The sequence below is a fragment of the Leptodactylus fuscus genome, chromosome 4 (genome assembly GCF_031893055.1).
Source record: "Leptodactylus fuscus isolate aLepFus1 chromosome 4, aLepFus1.hap2, whole genome shotgun sequence".
NCBI classification, from domain to species: domain Eukaryota; kingdom Metazoa; phylum Chordata; class Amphibia; order Anura; family Leptodactylidae; genus Leptodactylus; species Leptodactylus fuscus.
In genome coordinates, this window is record NC_134268.1 from 189,888,454 (window position 1) to 189,912,667 (window position 24,214).

Consider the following 24,214-nt stretch of genomic DNA (forward strand, 5'->3'; position numbering starts at 1 on the left):
CTCACCGGCGCTCACGCCCGGACCCGGTCTGACAGGTTTCCGTCTTCTGCTGGCAGAGGACGGAAACCTGACTAAGGATACCGAATGCTGGTGTGAACCAGCATAAAAGGCATCTGTGCCTCTATATACAGTAGAAGATATGTAACTAGAAGTCAATTCTGCAGATGTATAGGACTGTGGTGGTAGAAACTGGTTCATGTTCTAATTTGTAATAGGTATACTGTAAATGCGCTGCCAAAGACCTGGAGTACTTTGAAAAATGTAACCGAGCAGAAAATAGGATAATCGGAGATTTTATCTGAATCAGTCATATCACATCATCTGTACATTCCTACTATGAAAACCACTGCTGACATTGTCACATAAGACCCATTTCCTGGATGGCTGTAACTCGCCTACATGCTTCAATCATTCTGCTTAGTTGCTTTCCAAACAGAGTAAATTATACATTTTATGTGTTCGACAAAACTAGGCACCTGTGATCATTTCTCTCCATTCATTCGCACTGTCCGCTCTGATTGGAATGCCAGGAATTAACTTTGCTATGTAATGTATTTCAATGTAACCAGCAGCGAACTCACATCCTGAGACATCTGATGATGGTGATGGAATTATACACATAATAATATATATATTCTGTAATATATACAGAATTTTTGTGTTCCTAGAATTTTGTTTGTCATTATAATATAGACGCGCAGTCCCTGAAAACAATGTAACATACTTCCCAGGAGTTCCTCTTTTGGAGGGACAATCCCTACTGTTCAGCCAAGTCCCTCTATCCCATTTTGCTTGTTTAATGTCCTTCTTTTGATATTGGAAAGAGATGAAGATTAAAAGGATTTTCCGGGCAAAAATATCATTTTTCAAAAAAGATCTGTTAGTGCTATTAATAGGTTAATAAGGGCAACTAAATATCTTTAGCAGTGTTTTGAGTCATTTCTGGTTTTCTCTGTGAGCTCCTGACATCCTCTGCATTTGTTTACAGGGTGTAGCATCCTGTTCTGTTTTCCTACAGCTAACATGATGCACTGCACTTCACTCAGAGCTGACTCCCTAAACCTCCCTCCCCCTTTCTCACTTACACCTCCTCCCTGTTTCCCTAGATAGTCCACTCACTACTAGCCCTTCCTAACTCACCACCCCTTCCCCATCATATCCCCATCATACTTACCTGCCTTTAGGGCAGGACCTTCTGGGCATGGGACTTCACTTGTTCTGACCACTTCAGCTCCAGGCATGGGCAGCCAGCAAACATCAAGAAGAGAAGGTGCCGGCCACTCGGAAGTGACATCCCGTGCTCAGAAGATTCAGGCAGAAAGACTGGTAATTATGATGGGGTGGGGGAATTGGTTAGCATTGGTGACGGTATGTTTTCAGAAACGGGGAAATGTGTCGCAGGCATCTACAGACTACGACATTGTGCTTTCAGAGAGGAAAAGGGGAGGAGTCATTCCTAGACAGGAAGACACGTAAGTTTGATGGGGCTTGGAGGGGGAAGAGAACTGGTGTCATATCGTTTCAGAAGTGGTGAAACTAAGCATCACCAGATTATCAGAAAGTGTTCTTGGGGCTGTCACATAAACCCCCCAGGGATATGGGTAATTATATATTTCTTAATAGAAGTAAATTAGAGGATAAGTGTGGGGAGGGGTTTAGTTTAGCGGTTAATTCCAATTTTATCTTGGACAACCCCTTTAAGGTAGAGGAGTGATATACATTTGTTTCTCAGATCTTTGGGAAATGATGTGCATTTTACACTCAGTAATATCATATATACATATGTGCATATATACTTGGTGTCCATCCACCAAGTCCCATGTCCTGATGCTTTTCCCCAGACTTCTGTTTCATCAGGGGACTAATACGGGGATAGTATAATAAACATCGACAGTAGGTGATTTGTTGTGTTGTTGCAGATTTTACTGCATTTTACAGTATAGGAAAAATAAAACGATGATCAAATATATTGAAAAAACTCAGACTAGATAGTTGGGAGCTCAGGAAAAGTGACATGAAGAGAGAGAGGATAGCTAGTCATTGCAAGGCAAGAGTTCACTTGATGTCCCTGTTGACAAAAAGCCAGGGAGGAACGATCACAGATATCAAACCATATGGACATACATTTGCAAAAGCCTTGGACAGATGTTCGACGCCGCTCTTCAAACATACACTCTAAACATAATGCAGCGCGATCTCAGCCTGAAACATGGTTGTATAATAGCTAGAAAGACACATATACACTTTACAACATGTGCAATACCCAATGCTAGAAAAGGAGTACACTGACTTCTCCATTGCCCGATGCTGATGCTTCTCATTACCCTTTACAGCGATTGTTGACCCACATACACTTATTCATGTGATATAGATCATAACCTAATACCTACAAATTATAGACAGAATTCCTAAGGCATAAAGCCAGTTCTAATACAATGCATGCTTTACTAATGTGCAGAGTGCCGAATGCAACGTAAGAGCATAATGAGAAATCTATAGTGACAAATGATACATACTGTCTCCATCATGGCGGCTTTAGTTATACTCAATGCGGTACTATCATTTATAAAGTAATAATTGCCCTTACAAGTCATAAACTGTTGCATTGAACAGCCTGTGGTTTCTCTTTATTTCTCCACTTCATCTCCGGCAGCAGTATACCAGCAAATTTCTATGTTCGGAAGCAAAGCCATTTGTCAAGGCCACAGGCATTCCCCTAGTCATTGTTATAGTGTGGAAATTGCAAGGTGTAGGTTGAAAATTTCCCAAAGGAAGCAAAAGTTGTGCTATGTGTCAGGTTTAGTTTAAATATGCTCGGGGTTGTAGATTTCCCAAAGAATGGGTGAGTAAGCAATAACACTGGATATAAGCAAAGCACTTTCCCTTTTATGTATTTTGCATTAAGTTAGACTAAGTTCACAAGGCAGGGATTTCTATTAACCTCAAGTGAACTGCCGCTAAACATCATACTGATGACGATGGGGATAGTGATGTTGCTAGGTGTTAGACATTCTAACAAATTATCCTAACTCTTATATATAAGAAGCATGATCCTTTAGACGCCCACTGTTCAAAGATGAAGCAAGCCACTATGTACTCGGCACAGCTCCCGCGGGGATGGGCTCATTATTTTTTTAATACCGTGGTACACTTCAGATAAAATATCATGTTAATAAATGTAGAATATAATGTCATAGTCTGTTCATTTAAGATACAACTGAAGGAGATTGTGTCACTGCTTTGATACTGTGGACTGGTGAGTAATGAGTGAACCGGTTTGGATGGAACCATAGTCAATCCGAATTTTACAAAAGTTTCAGGCTCGACCGAACCTGGAGCTTTTGGGGCTGGTCACCAACAAGTCACTATGATACTCTAGACCGGGGTAGGTGTTGTAAAATAATAAACACTTATACTTGCAGTAAAGCATCATGACATTGGCGTAGTGTGGCCCGGTCACAGACCTCAGTGCTACCCTAGGGCCCCTGACGCCAGCCATGATACTAGAAGAAGAACTGAGAGAGTGCTGAAGGCCACGAGGAAGCCTAGGAAAGGTGAGTATAAGTGTAGATTATTTTACTACTTCTTCCCTGGCTTCCAAACATTATACTCTGGAAGATAACAATAGCATTTCCGATTCTTGCCAAACAAATTTGGCCCAATTGAAAACAAGCAGATGAACTCACAAATATTCATCGAAACAGATCTCGTGAGGTTTAGCCAGTTCTCCAGTCAAGAATTTTTTTCTCCCAGTAGTCCTATTCAATGTCTGCATGATCATTTTGGACACATTGTGTAAATGTAAAGCTAGCCTCTGGTATGTTATAGTAGACTGATGTCAATTCCTTCCACTAAAAAGAATAATAATCTCCGTTAATATATAGCACCAACTTATTTCATGGTGCTATATATATATATAAACATAACCAGGCATAACAGAGTAACCAACAAGAGGAATGAAGATCCTGCTTCCGAGGTCTTAAAGGGGTTATCTGGGATTAGAAAAACACGGTTGTTTTCTTCTAAATCTGTCTGTACATAGGTTATATTGCAGCATTTATTTCAATGGACAGTAGGGCCTGGACTAGTGTAGCACTGTTTTCATAAGAAATCAGCTGTGTTTTTCTAATTCTGAACAACCCCTTTAAACCTTAGGGGAAATAGGGATGACACAAGATATTAAAGAGTTCACTGCATTTGATAGACCAGTCATTTTCATAATGAACTTGGCAGTACACATAAACTGGCATAAACCAGTCACATAGTCAGTTTCTTGTATGAATAGATATGAGGTGCATTAAGGTACGAGGCGTGTGGGGGACACTAGTAAAAGAACAGATGAGGTGATGAGAAGCCATAGTGACAAAAACAGGAAACAGTTTGTCAACAGCAATGTGTTTTTATGGCTCAAAACTGTGGATATTGGAAATTATTCTGATTGTTCAGGGAAGCCCATTCCAGAGAACTGGTGCAGCATGAAAAAAAAAGTAACTGAGATAGGAATGGCAGGTATAGAGGATGTTGGAGAGGAGGTATTATAGAGGATGTTGGATCATTGTCAGAATAGAGAGCCCAGACTGAGTGGGAAATATAGAAAAATAGAAAATATAGAAAATATAGATATAGAAATATAGAAAAATATAGAAAATATAGAAAAATAGAAAAATAGATGAACATAAGGGAACAAATGTTTTTAGGTGCAGAACTATGGAAAGTTTTGGCAGGTGAGTAGGCAACCGATGCAGTGACACCAATGTAGAAGCTGGATAAAAAGATGAGCTTGGGTGCTGCACTCAGGACAGACTGCTGCGATGTAGATTTGGAGAGAGACGACATGATGAGCAATGAGTGACACACGAGTCAATACTAGAATTAACTGGGTTTGTTTTTGTCAGCACAATTCTTACAGACTTCTAGTAGCGAGCAGAATTGTGAATGCCGCTCTGCAGTAATTAACATTGTTTTGTAGTAGTAGAAGCCGAAGTAAACCAGGTCACGGTTGTCTGGGAAGAGAAATCTACATTAAGACCGTAGAAGATTTCATCCCAAAGCTATGCTGACACCTAGTTATGTGGTCCTTGGCTGCACATTGTGGTTTAGGTCTTCTTCATGTGGCTCCTTTGGTATTGTGCGCTACTTCCACCTTTGATAGCAAAGAATTATAAAAAAAAATTCTACTAAGACACAAACTTATATAGGTTTTCCCTTTTAATATTCAGTGAGGCTCAACATCATCTATCATACTTAAAAGCGGTCCGCAAGCTACTAAACATTGGCAACCTCTGGTCTAACAGGAAGACATAGTTGCCATAAATCAAGTTCCAATGCCACCATCACTGATCTCCTGTAAAACCACCGCACGGCCAAACCTTCGAATTCAAGCTCCATTTTTTTTTGCAGCTTATTTCCTTGTTTTTCCTTTGCACTTTGTATGCGCTGACCCTGTCCTCATTTTCACACCCGGCATTTAATCTAATGATTTATTGTGGAGCAATGTATTTTTATAGGAAGCATCACAAAAATAACCTACACATTGATGAAATGGTTCAATTTCTTCTTCCCAAACACAGCTTTGTCACTGTGTAGAGGAACGTGTGGGGAGTGCAATTCCGGTAAAGTAGGACATGAGAAAACTGCTACAGTTTCTGGCAAAATGTTTGTCTCTGTAATAGCTTGCTGGTCCATGGGGAACGTGACGAATTGTTTTATTCTAGATAGCAATGCCCTCAATGGCTACTGGAGAATTTGTCAAAAGGGCCATTGAAACATTCCAGTGACTCTGCCCATGGGGACAGACATGAGTACAGACCAGCATTTATTTGAGTTAAGCATAGCTGCTGAATTGTGCCTCTGTGTCCAATGAAGATGTCAAATCCTCCAACATAATGCAATATTGTGGAAGGCATTAGGCCGACTCCTTTTTATCATCTGTCATTAGGTATTCTGGCGACACTTAGCTTTACATGTTCAATCCCTCTTGTTATATTGCCATTCTTATTGCCCTATTCCCATGCACAGGCGCCCATAAACTTACAGCTTGTTAGGAAACGACTTACTGTGCTGTGATAAGTCCTTTTACATTTACATACCAATTAAAATGAAATCAAAACTTCTATGAAATAATATATCATAGAATTTAAAGGTATAAATTCTTGTATATAAGTCTTTTTCCAGACTGCGAGATAATGCATTGAGGTTATGGTGTTGGGGTCAGATGAGTTGATCTTGTATATAAATGGAATATGTTTATTACATATATTTGTCAAAAAGTAGACGTGTTCTTGGAAGATGCATCTATGAAAATAGGGTATGATGTGCCGCAACTCAGTGGAGTATTCTGTCCTGGCTTGGTTCACAGTGGCTGGGTTGTCTCTAGCCAAAACCTCTTGCACGTCTTCGGGCTGCTGCAGTGGTGATGTTGGTGGTTTTTGTGTTCCCCTGTGGCACACTGTGTTAATGTCTCCTGCCTGATGGTGATTGGGGTGCCTTTGATGGTGAAAGTGCAGAATTAATGGACTCAGGAGACAGTGGGTTAAGTTGCAAGTAATTTATAGTTCCTTACTGAGTCAGTTAGGTGAGATACATATACATATATCTTCCAATAGTTTGCAAAACAGCCATCCATAGAATGGAGGCACATGTGCTTAAAGAGGATCTTTCATGTTTTCTAACATTGGCTGTGTTATATACTGCTGGAAGGCAGACCAGCTCACTGTCAGCTTTGCTAGTATTTGCCCAGTTGCAGAGATCTGTGCCATTAGTTTTGGCACCAATATCACTGCACTGTCAGAGGGGTTGGTCTCACAGCTCAGCCGGAGGTGAAAGTATTATACTATGGGGTTTCTTCAGATCCCAGAGTTTAATAGATGGAGGCTCATCTTCCCTCACTTCTTCTGGGCATCTATAGTATTTGGCACTCTCTTTGGGTCCTTTTCTGGCCTCCTGGTTGACACCATGTACCCTGGGGTTACCGCTTAGGCCCAATCACAGTTGCATGGGACACTTCGACATCAAAGTGCTCAGAAAAGGACCAATAGAGATCGCCATATGCAACAAGGAGGCCGAGAAGAGGTGAGGGAAGGTGAGTATAACTGTAATTTATTTTTTTTACACTTCCCGTGGGCCTCCACCTATTATCCTCTGGAGTCTGTAGAGACCCAAGAGTATAATAATTTCACTTTTGATTTGTGATAAACTTGTTTGACCCAAAACACATCTTTGGGTCGAACCATCCCATCCCGAAACCAAGCTGTAATCTTCAGAAGTTCACCCATCTGTAATAATGTTACTCCTGATCTACACACACAACGTATTCTGAAATGTAACCTCAAAGGGCAGCTAAACTTTAACGTCATATTCCAATGATAGAATCAGACACATAAGGAGGTCACATCTGTAAAGGTCTCAGATCTGAAGTTAAAATAATTCAATGGAAAAATAAATGGAGTTGCCCAAAGCTAGTGGGAAAGCCTTGACTTTTTATAACTTTTATTAGTTTAAGATTATAAAAAGCGAGTTGACTCACAATGCTTCTCAAACACGTCAGGCTATTAGACATCTCTTACCAGTACCAGTCTGATTCTGGGTTTAATAACCCCTGTTTGTGATAATAGCTAAACTATTCTCATCAATGCCCTAATCACAACCTGAATATATAGCATTCACTTTGATAACGTTCAATTTCTTTGGTGCCCCCTTGATTAATCAGATCACGCCACGACTCGGGCCTCTCTTTGTATCCTATTCATCTATGCTTCTTCTAGGATGACAGTAAAGAATGCTTTGCACAAGATCAGGCTTATTTATAGTCTCTGTACTTTGCTGAGCTTTCTGATCCTACAACACCAATTCTTAGAAAATTGAACATGAAAGAGCTTTTGCCCAAAAGTTTAAAAAAAATCGAAAACTTTTAGCTAAAAGTGTAAAGATTTGTTTGATTATTGTGTAAAATGTACCTAATTGAAATATAAGATAATAACAGCTAGATACAAAGTTACTTAACTTATTGAAATTCCCCCACAATCTTATGGCCGATAATGTCCGGGTTGTCCCTACTGGTCTTTTATTTTTTTTTAGCAGCAAGGATGTCCCGCACATCCAGGGGCATAACTACCAGGGTAGCAGTAGTGGCTGCCACAGGGCCTGGGACATTAGGGGCCCGGCGACAGCCGCTACCGCTGCGTTTTTTTTTCTTAATAGGCCGTTACTGGCTGGAGTAACTCCAGCCGGTAACGGGCCCTATTTACTTACCGATCCTGGCATGGGCAGAATTGGTAAATGACGCCGCTGGCCCCACAAAAACTATTATTATACACAGGGGTCTTTTCAGACTCCTAAGTATAGTGATCAGAGGCCCGGGGACATAAGGGAACTTAAAAAAACACTGTTACTTGCCTTTCCAGGCTCCAGACAGGCTTCGGGCCTACTTTTGTGACATCTCTGATGTCACATGACCAGGGCCTGTTTCCCGGGTCATGTGACATCCCAGACGTCATTGAAGATGGTCAATACCACCGAGGAGTGCCGCGCAGCTAGAGATTGGTAAGTAACAGTGTTTTTTATGTTGATTTTCCCCCCTGCTCTCCAATTATTATACTCTGTGGTCTGAAAAGACCCCAGAGTATAATAATTGTTCATGGATGTTCATTATGGGGCATAATACTGTGTATAGGGGTCACTATGGGGCATAATAGTATGTGCGGGGGCTACTATGGGGCATAATACTGTGTGCAGGGGCCACTATGGGGCATAGTAGAGCATTCAGGAATGCAGGAGGGGTCTGTTGGTCGAGATCTTCAGTGTCGGTCGGTCGGGGCATGGAAAAGTTCGCCATGGGGCCCCGCCATTCCTAGTTACACCACTGCGCACATCTATGTGATGACTATAGTCAATCCTTGGCTTTAGGGGTGATCTTAGTGTCTATGGCACATGAACCCCAAGGCTAATAATTGACTTCAGGGCTGCAATGATCGCATGAATTCTTTTAATGTCTTCATTGCTGAAAAAATAATCAAAGACCTTCACTGACCATCAAAAAGTTGAACAGTGATATTACAAGTACAGGTAACCCTTTCTATAATTTTTACTGCAAGAAGTTAAATTTTTAAAACAGAACAACCCTAACCTGTCCCTTACCCTACTATGAAGTTTTTCAATGTTCGGTTCATCCATTTTTAACATATCATGCTCTCATTAGCAGGTAACAGGAACTGGTTGACAATCATTTCTGTCAGCCGATACTATAGGGGTCCTCACACAGATTCTAACATTGAATATATTTTCGCATTGTTAAGAGCAGCTCGTTGCGTCCCTCTGTTTCCTCTCACCTACCGCTATGCACTTGTCCCCAGTTTTCATTCTAGTAGTAGTATGCTATAGTCATTAACCAGGAGGCAGGATGAAGAGTAATATCATGGCACATACTACATAAAACAGTTGTCACTTTTGAGTCAAGGAAAGGCGGATTTCATGTGCAGGAATCTATTAATATTTCTGAGCATCTCCTTTAAGGGGTGTTCCAAGTAATTACTATGGTGACAAGAAATGTTCTAAAATACAATATCAAACAGTACTCGCCTATTAAATGCACAACTCTGGTGCCAGTGCACTGGTGTTCAACATTGGTCATAGGCCCTAGCATTTCCACTGTTGACTGCAAGTGGTTGACTACAGCGGTAAGTAAGCAAAGACTGACCATGGCCACCAGAATATTGGCACTGCAATAAGCCATAGACTGATGAGTGATGTTTGAAAGCAAGACAAAGCATGTCCGTGTGTCTTAGGGCCTATGGAATATGGATGTCATAGAAGAATACACCACTATAAGCCAAAATGGAATATCCATGAATGGACTCTAGACATTACATACATTAGAATATGATAAGGATGCTTGCTTGCTTCCATCCAAAAAGAGGTCTCATAAATGGGATTCTCAGGGTTTTTTGTTTTTTTTTTACATAGAACAATACAATATAGCAAACCAGGATATAAATTTAAGGTGCTGAGGATTCAAGGAATGGGAAATAGAGAAAGGATTATTTTTGTTGGATCCATCTCTGTATTGGATTCAACAAACCATCAAAAATGCAGTGATGTATTCCCTAAAAATTCAGTGTGAAAAACCACCCATGGGTCACACGCAGGAGATGCCCTGCTGTTCTTTCTGGGAAATACTGCAGTCTATTTTCCTCAAAGTCCTTGAAATCAGGTGGTTTTTGAAGTAGACCACATGCAGAAATAACTATGGACGTTCCACTACTATCGACGTTCCACTGCTGGTTGACAAATGTTGTGAAATCTCATCCATTATGTTGATATTGTACATTGCAGTAGATTAGCCACCAGAGTGTCCACGTTGGATCGCCAACTGCAACTTGCTGTCCACTGTGGTCAACCTGCTCTGTATGACCTCAGCTAAAGGTGTAATTCCATCTTCTACAACATAGAATATGCCAAAAATGTCTCACAGATGTGGTTTTTCACATCTGTGACCTGCACCTTTATTAAGAATACAGGTCTGAAACGACTTGAAAAGGCAGCAGAAGACTTCATTGACTTCTAAAATAGTCAACATGCTTACTGGGGTATTTTTGAAACTCCCATAAAATTGAATGGAGAAAGTTGTACATCTCCACTTGAAGAGGGTTCAAGAAGGGTTCAGGGGATGTGCAGATCCCAGGTCCCAGTGGTGACTATGTTAAATGTGGGTAGGCTACAAATGCCCAATGGGAATACCTCTTTAATGGGAATTTGTCACTAGAACAAAACTCTTTGGAACAACCATTGCGTTGCCATTGTCGCCCAGGGTTGACAAGTTGGGTTGGATGGCTTTATTGTATGAAGAACTAATCCAAAAACATTCTCCAACAGTCTCCAGTAAAAGATAGAAGACTATAGGTTTCTCAGAGTGCTGTGTTAAAAACCTATTAGCCGAGTCTTACATTCTTATTGGCTGGCAGCTATCCATTTACATCAGTACGCTATGCCCTGCTTTACTATTCTCCAGAGATATGTAACAAAGACGGGGAATGGAAGCCTCCTCAGTACAGTGTGTTCCTCCCGGTTCCATCAAAAGTTCATTATTGCTCTCCAAATAAAATGACAAACCTGACTGTATGTTTTTTTGTATAACTAATTGTAATTCATTGGCCGAGTCGTAGGATGAAAAATAACCTGTGTGTATGTGGATTCTTTTTTTTCCAGTGGAAGATAATAGCCTGTCACTCAAAGCCAAGGTATCGCTACAAGATTTGGTCAGTGGAGAGTTTGCAATCCATGATACGGAAGCTAAATGGATAAATGGTAAGTCCGACACCACCATGCAGAACTTTGTCTATCAATCTTTCTATTAGTTTTTCCAAGTAGATAATGAAAGCAGCTTTATTATATCCTTGGCTAATAACCCCAAGCATTAAGATTGATGGACTTTTCTGGAAGATGCACTCCGTGATATTTGACACTCCGTTTTTTTTTTTTTCTTTTCATGTGAACCTGTTTGTCTTTATTGGTGATGAAGAAAAGCACTAAAAATTAAAAAAAATACTGCAAATAATACCGTACTAGCTGTCTAAAGAAAGTATAATGTTAACCGCTTCTGTGCTGGGCCAATTTTCCTGGTTCAGGATCAAACACATTTTTTTTTTTTTTTTTCTGCACGTGCAGATTTGAGGGCTATAAAAAAATTCTTCTTTAGGTTATTCAAATAATTTTTGTGTCTTTTTTCGGCTTTATTATAATATTAATTTTTGCATTTTTTTTGCACCCTGAATTCTAAGAGCCAGAACTTTTTTTTTTTATTATTTCATCAGTGTAGCCATATGAGGGCTTGATTTTTGCAGAATGTGTACAATTATTTTATTTATTAAATTAATTTATTGCTATATTTTGCTACATATACTGAATTGTATAACTTTTTTTTTTTGGGGGGGGGGGGAATAAACAGCAAATCTGCAATGCTTGTGGTTTAGTTTTCATGGCACTTGATGTGAAGTATAAATTACATGCTAATGTAATGCCATATATAAATACGTACACTATGGAAAAAAAGGCATAGACTGCGAATCCCAATCTCATACATTGATCTGATGCTTCTCAGGAAAATCTAGGTTCTTAGAATACATATTGATCAAGGTGTATAAGCCCACTAGCCACCTCTTTATAGTGAGCCCCTACTCTACTGGATGCGGTGCTGCACAGCTTCCACCCACCATCACTACAATGTATTGCCCACAGGGGGAGTGACCCAGCCACCAGACCAACCCCCCATGCTCTGCGTCACATCATCCATTTGGGTGCAATTACAGCAATGCAAAATGTACAGTATACGAGTTAGTACTGTCGTTTATGTTTCACTACCTTTACATAATAAATGAGTCATATCTTTTTACTGTTGCCATCACTGCAGGATCAGACAACAGTTTGTAGTCTATTATCATGAAGACTAGAGATGAGCAAACACCTTTCGATCGAATACATATTCAATTGAATATCAGGCCATTCGAGGTATTCGATTACAATTGAATACCACGAGGCAAACGCAGTAAAAATTTGTATCCCCTCCCACCTTCCCTGGCACGTTTTTTGCACCAATCACTGTGCAGGGGCAGTGGAACAGGAACTACGATAATGGAGGCATCGGAAAAAAATTGGGAAAAGGAATTGGCGGCCGAAATCATGTGACCTCCAATTTATACGAATGGTGAATTTAACATTCGATTAATTTGAGACTGTGAACTATGTGACTGTGAGACAGGGACAGATCTACAGGCAGGGTTAGCTAGGGATTACCTTTATTTAGGGGGGAATGTTATTCACACAGCTCTTTGGGGCTCTATCTGGTCGGGATCCCTGTCAGCTTGCGATATACACGAGCTGACTTTTTTCCCATAGGAATGCAATAACCAGCGTTGATTGGCCAGTGTACAGCATTCGGCCAATCAACGCTGGTTCTGCTGGAGGAGGCGGAGTCTAAGATCCGTCCACAGCAGTTTCCATTGTGGTATGATCTCAGATGTAGCAGTGCTGACACAGTACTGCTACACGGAGAAGCGGCAGAGCTCAGCACACACAGAGATGCAGCAGAGCTGAGTGTGCAGCAGGGTTCAACGCACACTGATGTAGCAGTGCTGAGTGTGCGTTGAACCATGCTGCACACTTAGCTCTGCTGCATCTGATGTAGTAGTGCTGAGTGTGCTGTCCCAGTTGCATTCCAGGGTGTTGGCATCATTTCCTGGGGTGTCATAGTGGACTTGGTGACACTCCTGAGTCGAATGGTGGGATCCCCTGAAACGAAACATTTTTCCCCATAGACTATAATGGGGTTCGATATTTGTTCAAATAGTTGAATATTGAGGGGCTATTCGAAACGAATATCGAATATTTTACTGTTCGCTCATCTCGCTCATCTTTTTGATATATTGAAGCAATTTTTTTGTGAAGCAGAATCTTCTTATAAACATTATATTTATTGCATATATCATTTACATAGGTCATGACGAGAAATTCTTGGCTTATAATTCTATTTAAATTTAGATGATTCTTTCAATATAAGAGTAAAAATGATTTCAAAGAAAGAACATTCTTTGACTGAAAGTGCCAGAAGTTAATAATTAACAAGACTAAAGAGACTAACGGAAAATTTACTATATTACAAAATATACAAAAAAATCATCTGGTTATGTTAGTAACATATTTAAATTATAAATATTTTCAGCATAACTATATATGTATCTACAGTATAAGTATATAAGGATTGAAAAGAAAATCAGTCCGTGAAGGCTACACTCCATTATCGCTCATATAGGAAGTGGCCTTCTAAATTCTGGTTTGGAAGATTGTTTATGATGTAAATGTATTGCGGCACTTACTAGGTTGACTATTGGTGTAATAGCCTTGTGTAAAGAATCTTTGTGCTATGATATTTAATCATTATTGATATATTTTATGTAAATTGCAATTCTGGATCCACTTATGAACTTATGTCACTTGGTCAAAATTGTTTTTGTAGATTTGTCGAAAAAACTTTGAATTTTTGTGCAAATGCAGCAATTGGTGCACTAAGGGTGGGCCTTCAGCTCAAGTAGGAAGGGAGAAATCATGTCACATGGAAGAAATGGTAAGGATCTGAGTAACAAGAGCAGTACCGTATATACTCGAGTATAAGCCGACCCAAATATAAGCGGAGGCCCCTAATTTTACCACAAAAAACTGGGAAAACTTATTGACTCTAGTATAAGCCGAGGAGGGGGGGGGATGCAGCAGCTACTGGAAAATTTCAAAAGTTAAAATGGTTGGAGTTTTTGGGTGCAGTAGATGCTGGGAAAGGGGAGGGGGTGTTTTGGTTGTCTGTCTGCCCCTTCCCTGAGTTTGAGGACTGGGGTTTTTTCTTCCCCCACTTGGAATTCTGGTCTGGCTGAATATAGGGTATCTGCAGTGCTCCTATTAACCCCTTCCCAACAGAATAGGAGCACATTTTTCTAAAATCTTTTTTTTTTTTTTTTGCACTATTTTATGGGAGATTTTTACATTGATATTGTGGCTGGTCATAGACCCCCCCCTTAGAAAAAAAAAAAAAAACCTTTGCTGACTCGAGTATAAGCCGAGGGGAGCTTTTTCAGCACAAAAACTGGGCTGAAAAATTCGGCTTATACTCGAGTATATACGGTACTTACAGGGCTGAAGCCCCGCCCCCAGTGCACCAATTGTATCATTTGGATAATTTTTTTTTCTCCAAATTTACCAAAGTGACATACATAACAAAGCTATGTTGTTTATCACTTATAATGTGTTCTGTAACGTGATGGTGACCGTCGGATATACTTACGGAGGTGGCAAACTCCCTTTAAGTGGCTATTGAATACACAAAAACATACTGTGCTCAGCCATTGGGGGTTAATTGCTTTTGTTTGCAGTGTTCGGGCTTATTATATGAAGAGTCACACACTTATTACAGTTGTTGATTTTCTATCCTCTATTGTGTCAACTCGTACAATTAAAACTAATGAACAGTCTTTCCAGACACAAGAAGTGCTTTTCTTCCTTCCCCTTTTTGGCTTTAGAAAGTGCTACAGGTAATGTGATGAGTGCATTTTAATAGATAGGAAGAAAACAAAGTCCTTTTATTGAATTAAATGGGAATTAATAGAGCGTAGCTAATATTATTTATTCCTTGCTTGTCTGGCTTTGACATTCAGGTGTTTTTTTTTTGCGTTCTTGAGCTGTCACGGTATTCAATGGAATAATAAACCAAATATTGTTCATTGTGTTAAATAATGCACATACTGGGAAAAGAACACAAGGGCTTTCAGCTAAAGAAAGTTGTCCAGCATTGTATTTTTTTTTTTATTTTTTTTTTTACTAAACTGTTTAGAATGTCATAAATAATTTAAAGCAAGAGCTTTTTTTTATTGTTTCATAAATCAATAGTGCAGATGAAGTGAACAAACTTTGCAACATAATTCACTAAAGCAAAGTACCTGTGTCTTTAAATATTACTCCTGAGTGGTTTTGTCCTGTACTCCATCTACAAGCTGTTTCAGTTTATAATGGTTTCTATGGAGAGGGGAGGGGGGAGAAGGAGAGACAGAGATAGGAGTCTGGATAAGTCTGGATAATTCTGGATAGCAGTTCATGATAATCAGCTCTGTTGTGAAAAAGAACTGTCTCTCTTTATTGCAGATGTCTCGCTGTTTGAGGAGATCTGCTTTTCCTCCACCCTCGTCTCTCCATAGAGTTCCATTGTACAGATTTGATCAGTAGCAGAAGGAGGCAAATAATTGAAGAAACAGGCACTTTTCTTATATAAAGTATATTACAAAGTTTGTTAGCTTCACCTGAACTATGGATTAGTGAAAGGATAAATCATCCATTGACAAATTCGGGAAAATTCCTTTAACTTTTTCTTTTGCTCTCGATTCCAAATCTGAAATTAATATCTAAATATGTGGGCACTGGTGCTATCAGGTATCGAGACTATGTACTGTCAAGTGGAGGGAGCTTATTAGTACAGGGTGGGCCATAAGTATGGATACACCAAAATAAAATGGAAGTGGTTGCTGATATCACTTTACCGTTTGTGGCATATTAGTACATGGGAGGGGGGAAACATTTGAGGCTGGGTGATGCTCATGATGGCCATCTGCAAAGCCACCATTTTGGATTGAACTTTACTTTTTTTCAATGGGAAGGGAGTCATGTCACACATCAAACACATGGTAAATTGCACCAGAAAAACAGATGGCCCTCATGGGCGTCACCCGGCCTCAAATGTTCCCCCCTCCCATGTACTAAAATGCCACAAATGGTAAGGTGATATTTGCAACCACTTCCATTTTATCTGTATGTATCCATACTTATGGCCCACCCTGTACATTCATGAGGAATTAGTGGAATGATGAGAGTTGAGAAACTAGTCCATGGGTTACACGAATACTCTCACCCAATGTTATGGTCTACCTTATGATAGAAGGGATCTGCATAAGGTGATAATTATATCTGTAAAATATTTTAGCTGGGTTTATAAGAATATTTTTTAATGTATGTCAATAAACTTTGAATATTGTAACAGCAAAAGTCCTTTACTGCTACACAGAATGGAGGACAGACCACATAACAGTTCACGTCTATTGTCTTTTATTGTCAAGTGGGCGGTCTCCACTGCTTATTGTCATCTCTGGGCAGTGGACTGTATGACTGCACACCTACTTTATGGAAGAGTAATGGTACCCATTTTTTAGTAACCGCTTTAGTGGACTCAACACAACCATGCCAATATATAAAACTTAAAAAGTCAAAGAACATAACAGGCCCCCTTCTAACCTGTTGGAAAATGCGTACGAGTACTTGCCTGGTTTACATTTATTTTTTTATATCATAATAAAACAATAAAAGAAATTCAAGGTTTATAAAATTGGTGGTTACCTATCCAGACATGTACACCGACTGTCTGCCACAGATTATCTTACAAGTTGACATAGAGGTAAGGTTATGATTTTACTACTGGAGTGATCATTTACCACTGAGCACTAAAGTGAACTTAGCCATTAAATTGCTGTAATAAAGCGTAAACGCCCGTATGAGGGATTTAATCACATGTTCTGGTAATGAAATTGTTATGCCCTTTCCATCACACCCCTTCCTTTTGTACATACTGTGCTATTTTTCCACTGCTTTAAGTGTCCCCTCTTCCATTTGATATGGATATTAAATTCGGCGCAGCACAATGCTACAAGTGCTCGGCAGGGTTACCCGGCGTATCTACTATTATTGTAATGCTGGGTTCCTTTTGTTGAAGTGAAAGCAAGTTAATCGAGTATTGGGCAAATTCAATACATATATAAATATATATATATACATATATCCAATACCTTGATCTACCTTGTCTATTCATCCGTGGTTGTGCATTGTGCGTTCCATCTATTTTTTTCATTTCTGTTTTTTTTGTTATCTTTTTGATATCTGGTTGAATCCTTGGAGCTTATGGGTTTATCTGAATAGGTTATTTTTTTCTCTTTTTCGTCATTTCATTAGCTCATTCCATGTAAATGGTCCTTTGCCGTTGGAATTTCTCATCTTTTGCGGCGTCTCTGCATTTAATTAGACCTTTGGCACCTTTTTTCCTTTCCTTTGGCGGTGATAGCATCCACTGTCATTGTGACAGTCGTCGTGTTTATTCTTCCTCCTCAGATGCTTCTTAAAGTGCAGCTTTTCTTCGCAGCCTGTTATTTTGTATTGTGTAAGCATTGTAACATCTCCAATGATCCGTCTTACTTTGTCAGTTTTGGTACGGTATGTGTCAGATGATTTATATGTCTTTTAGGCATGTTTCCTACCTACGGCTTCCTCATTACACAGTTCATTTTCTATTACTGCTAATTTAATGGATGAGCTGCTTGTTTGATGGGTAATGATAGAATCGGGTAGCCTTTGCTCTCCTTGTATAGTCCTTATATATTTTGGAGGTATTTGATGACTTATTCCGTGAAAAGGTGAAATAAACCTATTCTCCTATGGTCACTTTGATTATAATATAGTCTCCTTACATTGTAATGCATATTGGTTGGTGCTGGTGAGGATCGGGTGAGCTAAAATAGTTTATGGCAAACTGAATGATGTTTTACATGGAATATGCTTTTGATCTTAAAGGGGTTTTCTGGCCCAAAATGAATACGGGATACACCATCAGTATATGATCTGTGAGGATCTGACAACTGGACCACACACAAATTGGCTGATCTGGCAGCCACCACACACCAATATCTGGTGCAATGGATGGGGAGAGAATGTAGTCTGTTCCTATTCAAGTAATAGGAGTAGTGCAGCAGCCCTGTCTGCTCCATAGTGGTGATTTGGGGGAATTGCAGCCCTGCTCCTATTAGTTGAATAGGAACAACCTACATGCATTCCCCGTCCACTACATCAGTTTCTGGCACCTAGAGACAGATCTGTACAGGGTCCGAATGTCACAGTGTAATCATTAGTATGAAAACTCTATTTGGGTCTGGAAAACCCTTTAAATTGGCCATACTTATACAATAGCTGCCAGGAAATCAATTGTCCAACTTTCCCATAAACATACATATTTAGTCTGGCTAAGCATGCATGCAGATTGGGCTCCTTCCTGGAAAATCAAGTATGGGTTCATGGTTGGCCAAATCATGTACGGATATATATGGGGAGCAATAGCTGGAAGGTCTATGGGCACATTTAGGATGCTATATGCTAATTAGTTCTATTCCTCTTACAGAGTTCCTCAGTTGTTCAGCAACGTCATGAGAGGTCAAGTGCTGCCATCCTATATCCATAAGCAGGGGTGTAGCTATAGGGGATATAGTTGTAGCAATTACTGCAGGGGTGTATCTATAGGGTATGTAGTGGTTGCAGTCACTGCAGGGGTGTATCTATAGGGTATGTAGTGGTTGCAGTCACTGCAGTGGTGTATCTATAGGGGATGTAGTGGTTGCAGTCACTGCTGGGGTGTATCTATAGGGGATGTAGTGGTTGCAGTCACTGCTGGGGTGTATCTATAGGGGATGTAGTGGTTGCAGTCACTGCTGGGGTGTATCTATAGGGGATGTAGTGGTTGCAGTCACTGCTGGTGTGTAGCTATAGGGGATGTAGTGGTTGCACTCACTGCAGGGGTGTATCTATAGGGGATGTAGGGGTTGAAGTCACTGCTGGGGTGTAGCTATAGGGGATGTAGTGGTTGCAGTCACTGCTGGGGTGCAGCTATAGGGGATGTAGTGGTTGCAGTCACTGCAGGGGTGTATCTATAGGGGATGTAGTTGTAGCAATTACTGCAGGGGTGTATCTATAGGGGATGTAGTGGTTGCACTCACTGCAGGGGTGTATCTATAGGGGATGTAGTGGTTGCAGTCACTGCTGGGGTGTAGCTATAGGGGATGTAGTGGTTGCAGTCACTGCAGGGGTGTATCTATAGGGGATGTAGTTGTAGCAATTACTGCAGGGGTGAATCTATAGGGGATGTAGTGGTTGCACTCACTGCAGGGGTGTATCTATAGGGGATGTAGTGGTTGCAGTCACTGCTGGTGTGTAGCTATAGGGGATGTAGTGGTTGCAGTCACTGCAGGGGTGCAGCTATAGGGGATGTAGTGGTTGCAGTCACTGCTGGGGTGCAGCTATAGGGGATGTAGTGGTTGCAGTCACTGCTGGGGTGTATCTATAGGGGATGTAGTGGTTGCAGTCACTGCTGGGGTGTAGCTATAGGGGATGTAGTGGTTGCAGTCACTGCAGGGGTGCAGCTATAGGGGATGTAGGGGTTGCAGTCACTGCTGGGGTGCAGCTATAGGGGATGTAGGGGTTGCAGTCACTGCTGGGGTGTATCTATAGGGGATGTAGTTGTAGCAATTACTGCAGGGGTGTATCTATAGGGGATGTAGTGGTTGCAGTCACTGCAGGGGTGTATCTATAGGGGATGTAGTGGTTGCAGTCACTGCTGGTGTGTAGCTATAGGGGATGTAGTGGTTGCAGTCACTGCAGGGGTGCAGCTATAGGGGATGTAGTGGTTGCACTCACTGCAGGGGTGTATCTATAGGGGATGTAGTGGTTGCAGTCACTGCTGGGGTGTAGCTATAGGGGATGTAGTGGTTGCAGTCACTGCAGGGGTGTATCTATAGGGGATGTAGTTGTAGCAATTACTGCAGGGGTGTATCTATAGGGGATGTAGTGGTTGCACTCACTGCATTGGTGTATCTATAGGGGATGTAGTGGTTGCAGTCACTGCTGGGGTGTAGCTATAGGGAATGTAGTGGTTGCAGTCACTGCAGGGGTGCAGCTATAGGGGATGTAGTGGTTGCAGTCACTGCTGGGGTGTAGCTATAGGGGATGTAGTGGTTGCAGTCACTGCAGGGGTGTATCTATAGGGGATGTAGGGGTTGCAGTCACTGCTGGGGTGCAGCTATAGGGGATGTAGGGGTTGCAGTCACTGCAGGGGTGTATCTATAGGGGATGTAGTTGTAGCAATTACTGCAGGGGTGTATCTATAGGGGATGTAGTGGTTGCAGTCACTGCTGGTGTGTAGCTATAGGGGATGTAGTGGTTGCAGTCACTGCAGGGGTGCAGCTATAGGGGATGTAGGGGTTGCAGTCACTGCTGGGGTGCAGCTATAGGGGATGTAGGGGTTGCAGTCACTGCTGGGGTGTAGCTATCGGCAATATAGTTGTAGCATTTACTGCAGGGTGTATCTATAGGAGATGTAGGGGTTGCAGTCACTGCTGGGATGTAGCTATAGGGGATATAGTTGTAGATATTACTGCAGGGGTGTAGCTATATTGGATGTATTTGTAGCAATTACTGCAGGGGTGTAACTATAGGGGATGTAGTGGTTGAAGTCACTATCGGGCCTGTTCTACCTACTATTCTTGGCTACAGTTGTGCTTTTTAGTGCAGAAACAACTACAATTGTCATTTTGAAGGACTGTTAACAAAAACCTCAAAACTAATTAACTAAACAAGTTAGCAACCAAAAGAAAATTAGTTTAGTTATTACAAAATCGCTTATTAAATTATGAAATAAAAAAAAAATACTTTCTAAATTAACTTCTTCTAAAGAAGTTCACCCATAAAGCTCTGTCTTTTTTTGTTTGAAACCAACTTCACAGTGTTGTTGATCAGAAACTTTTTGTACTAGAAGAGCTTCCATGTCTCAAGACACTGAAGCCTTTCTTTGTCTCTGCAGGTACAGTATCTTATTCCTTGGCAGGAAATTACCTTTACCAGCTTAGCTAACTTAAGCCATGTCCAATGCCAATCCTATAGAGACACAAAAATTTCTCTGTAGAACTATGTACGGTTAAAAGGAAAGTATCACCTATATTTTGAATCTTATTCCTCTTTTACATTTTGTTCTTATTTTCTGATTGTATTTTTTGTTACTCTTTTTCTGTGCATGTTTATGGGGATGGCCTTGTTGCCTACGCTGCTGTTTTCTGCATTTAGAGATATGTTTTACAGCAGTCACAAGGATTATGGACACAATAGTTTGGTCATGTTTGTTCGGCAGAGGTTTCCAGATGTGTTCTGTGACCTGTACACAGGTCATTATGGAAGAAGGTGCCTGAGCTGTGGCATCCTCTATTGTGAATGGTTTGTTTTTGTGCAATCTATAGAGAGGCGTTAACTTTTATTGTAATCCCGTCTGTGATGATAATGAAATGATAGCTGAAAAGTGATATCTGTAGACATAAAGTATCAGAATATTCTTAAAACATAAACTAGCTTGCTTTGAGATATTCTCTAGAGATGAGCGAACAGTAAAATGTCCGAGGCTCGATATTCGTTTCGAGTAGCCCCTCAATATTCGACTACTCGAATCGAATATCGAACCCTATTATAGTCTATGGGGGGAAAATGCTCGTTTCAGGGGTAGGCAACCTTCGATCAAATTATACTTACCAAGTCCACGAGTGAGGGTCGGGCTGGATCCTCTGAGCAGTCTTCTCCTTGCAGCGTCTCCGCGGCGTCTTCCGGCTCTTCATTCACTCTGCCAGGCATCGGGCCTGGGCAAAGCCGACTGCGCATGCCCGCACTAAAAGCGGACATGTGCAGTCGGGTCTGCCCAGGCCCAATGCCTGGCAGAGTGAATGAAGAGCCGGAAGACGCCGCGGGGAAGCTGCATGGAGAAGACTTCTAAAGGTAGGAGAAGAACCAGTGTTGATTGGCCGACTGTATAGCATTCGGCCAATCAACGCTGGTTCTACATCAAACTTTTACATTTGAACAGCGAGTGGAACTCGATCGAGTACGAGTATTTCGAATACCGTAGTATTCGATCAAATACCTACTCGATCGAGTACTACTCGCTCATCTCTAATATTCTCTCCTTATATATATAGGACAGAGTGAAAGTCTCTATACATGCATGGCGCTGACATGCCATCTTACAGCTAAGACACTTGTGGCTCCTTCATTAGCAACACTCAGATTAAAAAAATAAAGCTAAAAATACAAAAAAAATACTGCTTTTTGGCTATAAATGCACAAAAAAACAGAATAAATCGTGATGGCAAAGTCATATGTATACCAGAATGGTATCAGTATAAAGTATATCTCTTCTTGCAAAAAATAAGACCTCAACTAGCTCAATCATTGAAAAAAGAAAAGTTATGGCTCCGATCTAAAACTCCAAAAACTATATAAGCTTGGTATCATCCTGACACATCATTGAAAGCATAGGGAAAAAAGCCTCCCCTTGATTTTAATGGGGAGCGCACGTATGCCGGCTCCCATTCAAGTCAATGGGAGCTGCTTTTTACGCGCTCATTCTGAACGTGTTTTTACGATCAGAATGAGTGCAGCGTTAGATCATGTGAAGGCTCCCTAAGATGATAATCATACACTATAGTGAATGGCTCAAAATTTATAATTAAAAAAAAAAAAACTGCATGAAAATTGACGTTTTCCATCTCTCTCAGAAAGGGTTAATAAATTTGAGTTAGCAAGTTATAGGCATCCCAAAAAGGTGACATTGGAAAAAAAAAGCGAACATATCCCACAAAAGTCAAGCCCTCCACCAGCTATATCGGTGCAAAAATAAAAAAAGTTATGGATTTCTGAATTTTTCCAAGTAAAACAGAAAAAAAAGGTGAGAATTAAATTCAAAACTGTTTACGCCCCTAATGGGTTAAATTAACTCTTTCTCTTATGCATAAATGACCTGTTAATCCCGGGATATAAAGGTTTTTCCCCGTCAGAACAATGTACTTCTAGTTAAAGCTGACACTTGTATTGAGCATGGCTCTTGGCACCGAACGTTCGCAACGATAGTCAGGGGAAGAACTGGATGGAGACCAATACAAGGCTCCTAGATTATGCGCTGTTCACATTCTGGAACAATGGCAAGTGATCATCATGCATGACCACGAAGAGTAACACAATGCAATGAACATTCCCTGCTAAACAAATCTTTCCTGTAGCAAATCCGAATGATATCATTTTACAGGGTATTTCTTTGCAGATGATTGTGTCTATATGCTGTTCAATATAACTATAATTTCAATGTAATGAAAACACCAGGAGTCTGGCTTCTCCAGCGTACGATAAACTGGATTATTTTTATATCCACATCTTTATGATGAATAGTGTGAACTGTGATAAAAGCAAAGTTTTTAACAGAAATAAAAATATACTTTATTGATATATAATAAGGTTATTCACATAAAAAACACATAATTTACAATGTCAAACTTTTACATTAGGTTGTATATATTTAATATCGTTTATGGACTAAATGCTACTAAAGTCAGGCCATTTATTGGAAGGTTTGGGTCTGGCTTTAATATATCAAATATTAAGCAAAGAGGACAAACAGTCCCAAAAGAGTGCAACATATTCCATATATTAATAGTACATACAGATGACAATACACTTAAATTGTCAGCTAAATGCTAGTTCGACCAACTGGTATTTCTTATGACAACTGCATATATATATATATATATATATATATATATATATATATATATATATATATACAGTTTATGGTTGGCTTAGATGAGTATGCATATGTTCTGAATAGGGAAAGGTGAGAAAGTGCCTACCAGGCCCCTCTTATGGGGCTTATCTAGCCTGAGGACAAGGGGATCAGTCGTGTTGAAATCCAAAAGCCTCCAGGTACGGTTGAGCGATTGGGAAAGACTGGATGCCGATAGGCAATCAAGCAAATTTCACAATCGGGATCGGCTGGAAAATGATCGAAAAT

General features: G+C 40.4%; 1 protein-coding gene across 4 annotated transcripts in view; it reads left to right on the top strand.

Annotated features, from left to right (window-relative positions):
• The window catches only part of DPP6 (dipeptidyl peptidase like 6), a 1,283,113-nt gene that overhangs the window by 953,811 nt on the left and 305,088 nt on the right, over positions 1-24,214 (top strand). For all 4 annotated transcript variants that reach the window (XM_075271529.1, XM_075271531.1, XM_075271527.1 and 1 more), the window contains exon 3: positions 11,203-11,301. In XM_075271529.1, coding sequence (XP_075127630.1) covers positions 11,203-11,301 — 99 coding nt within the window. The remainder of the gene's footprint in view (positions 1-11,202; positions 11,302-24,214) is intronic.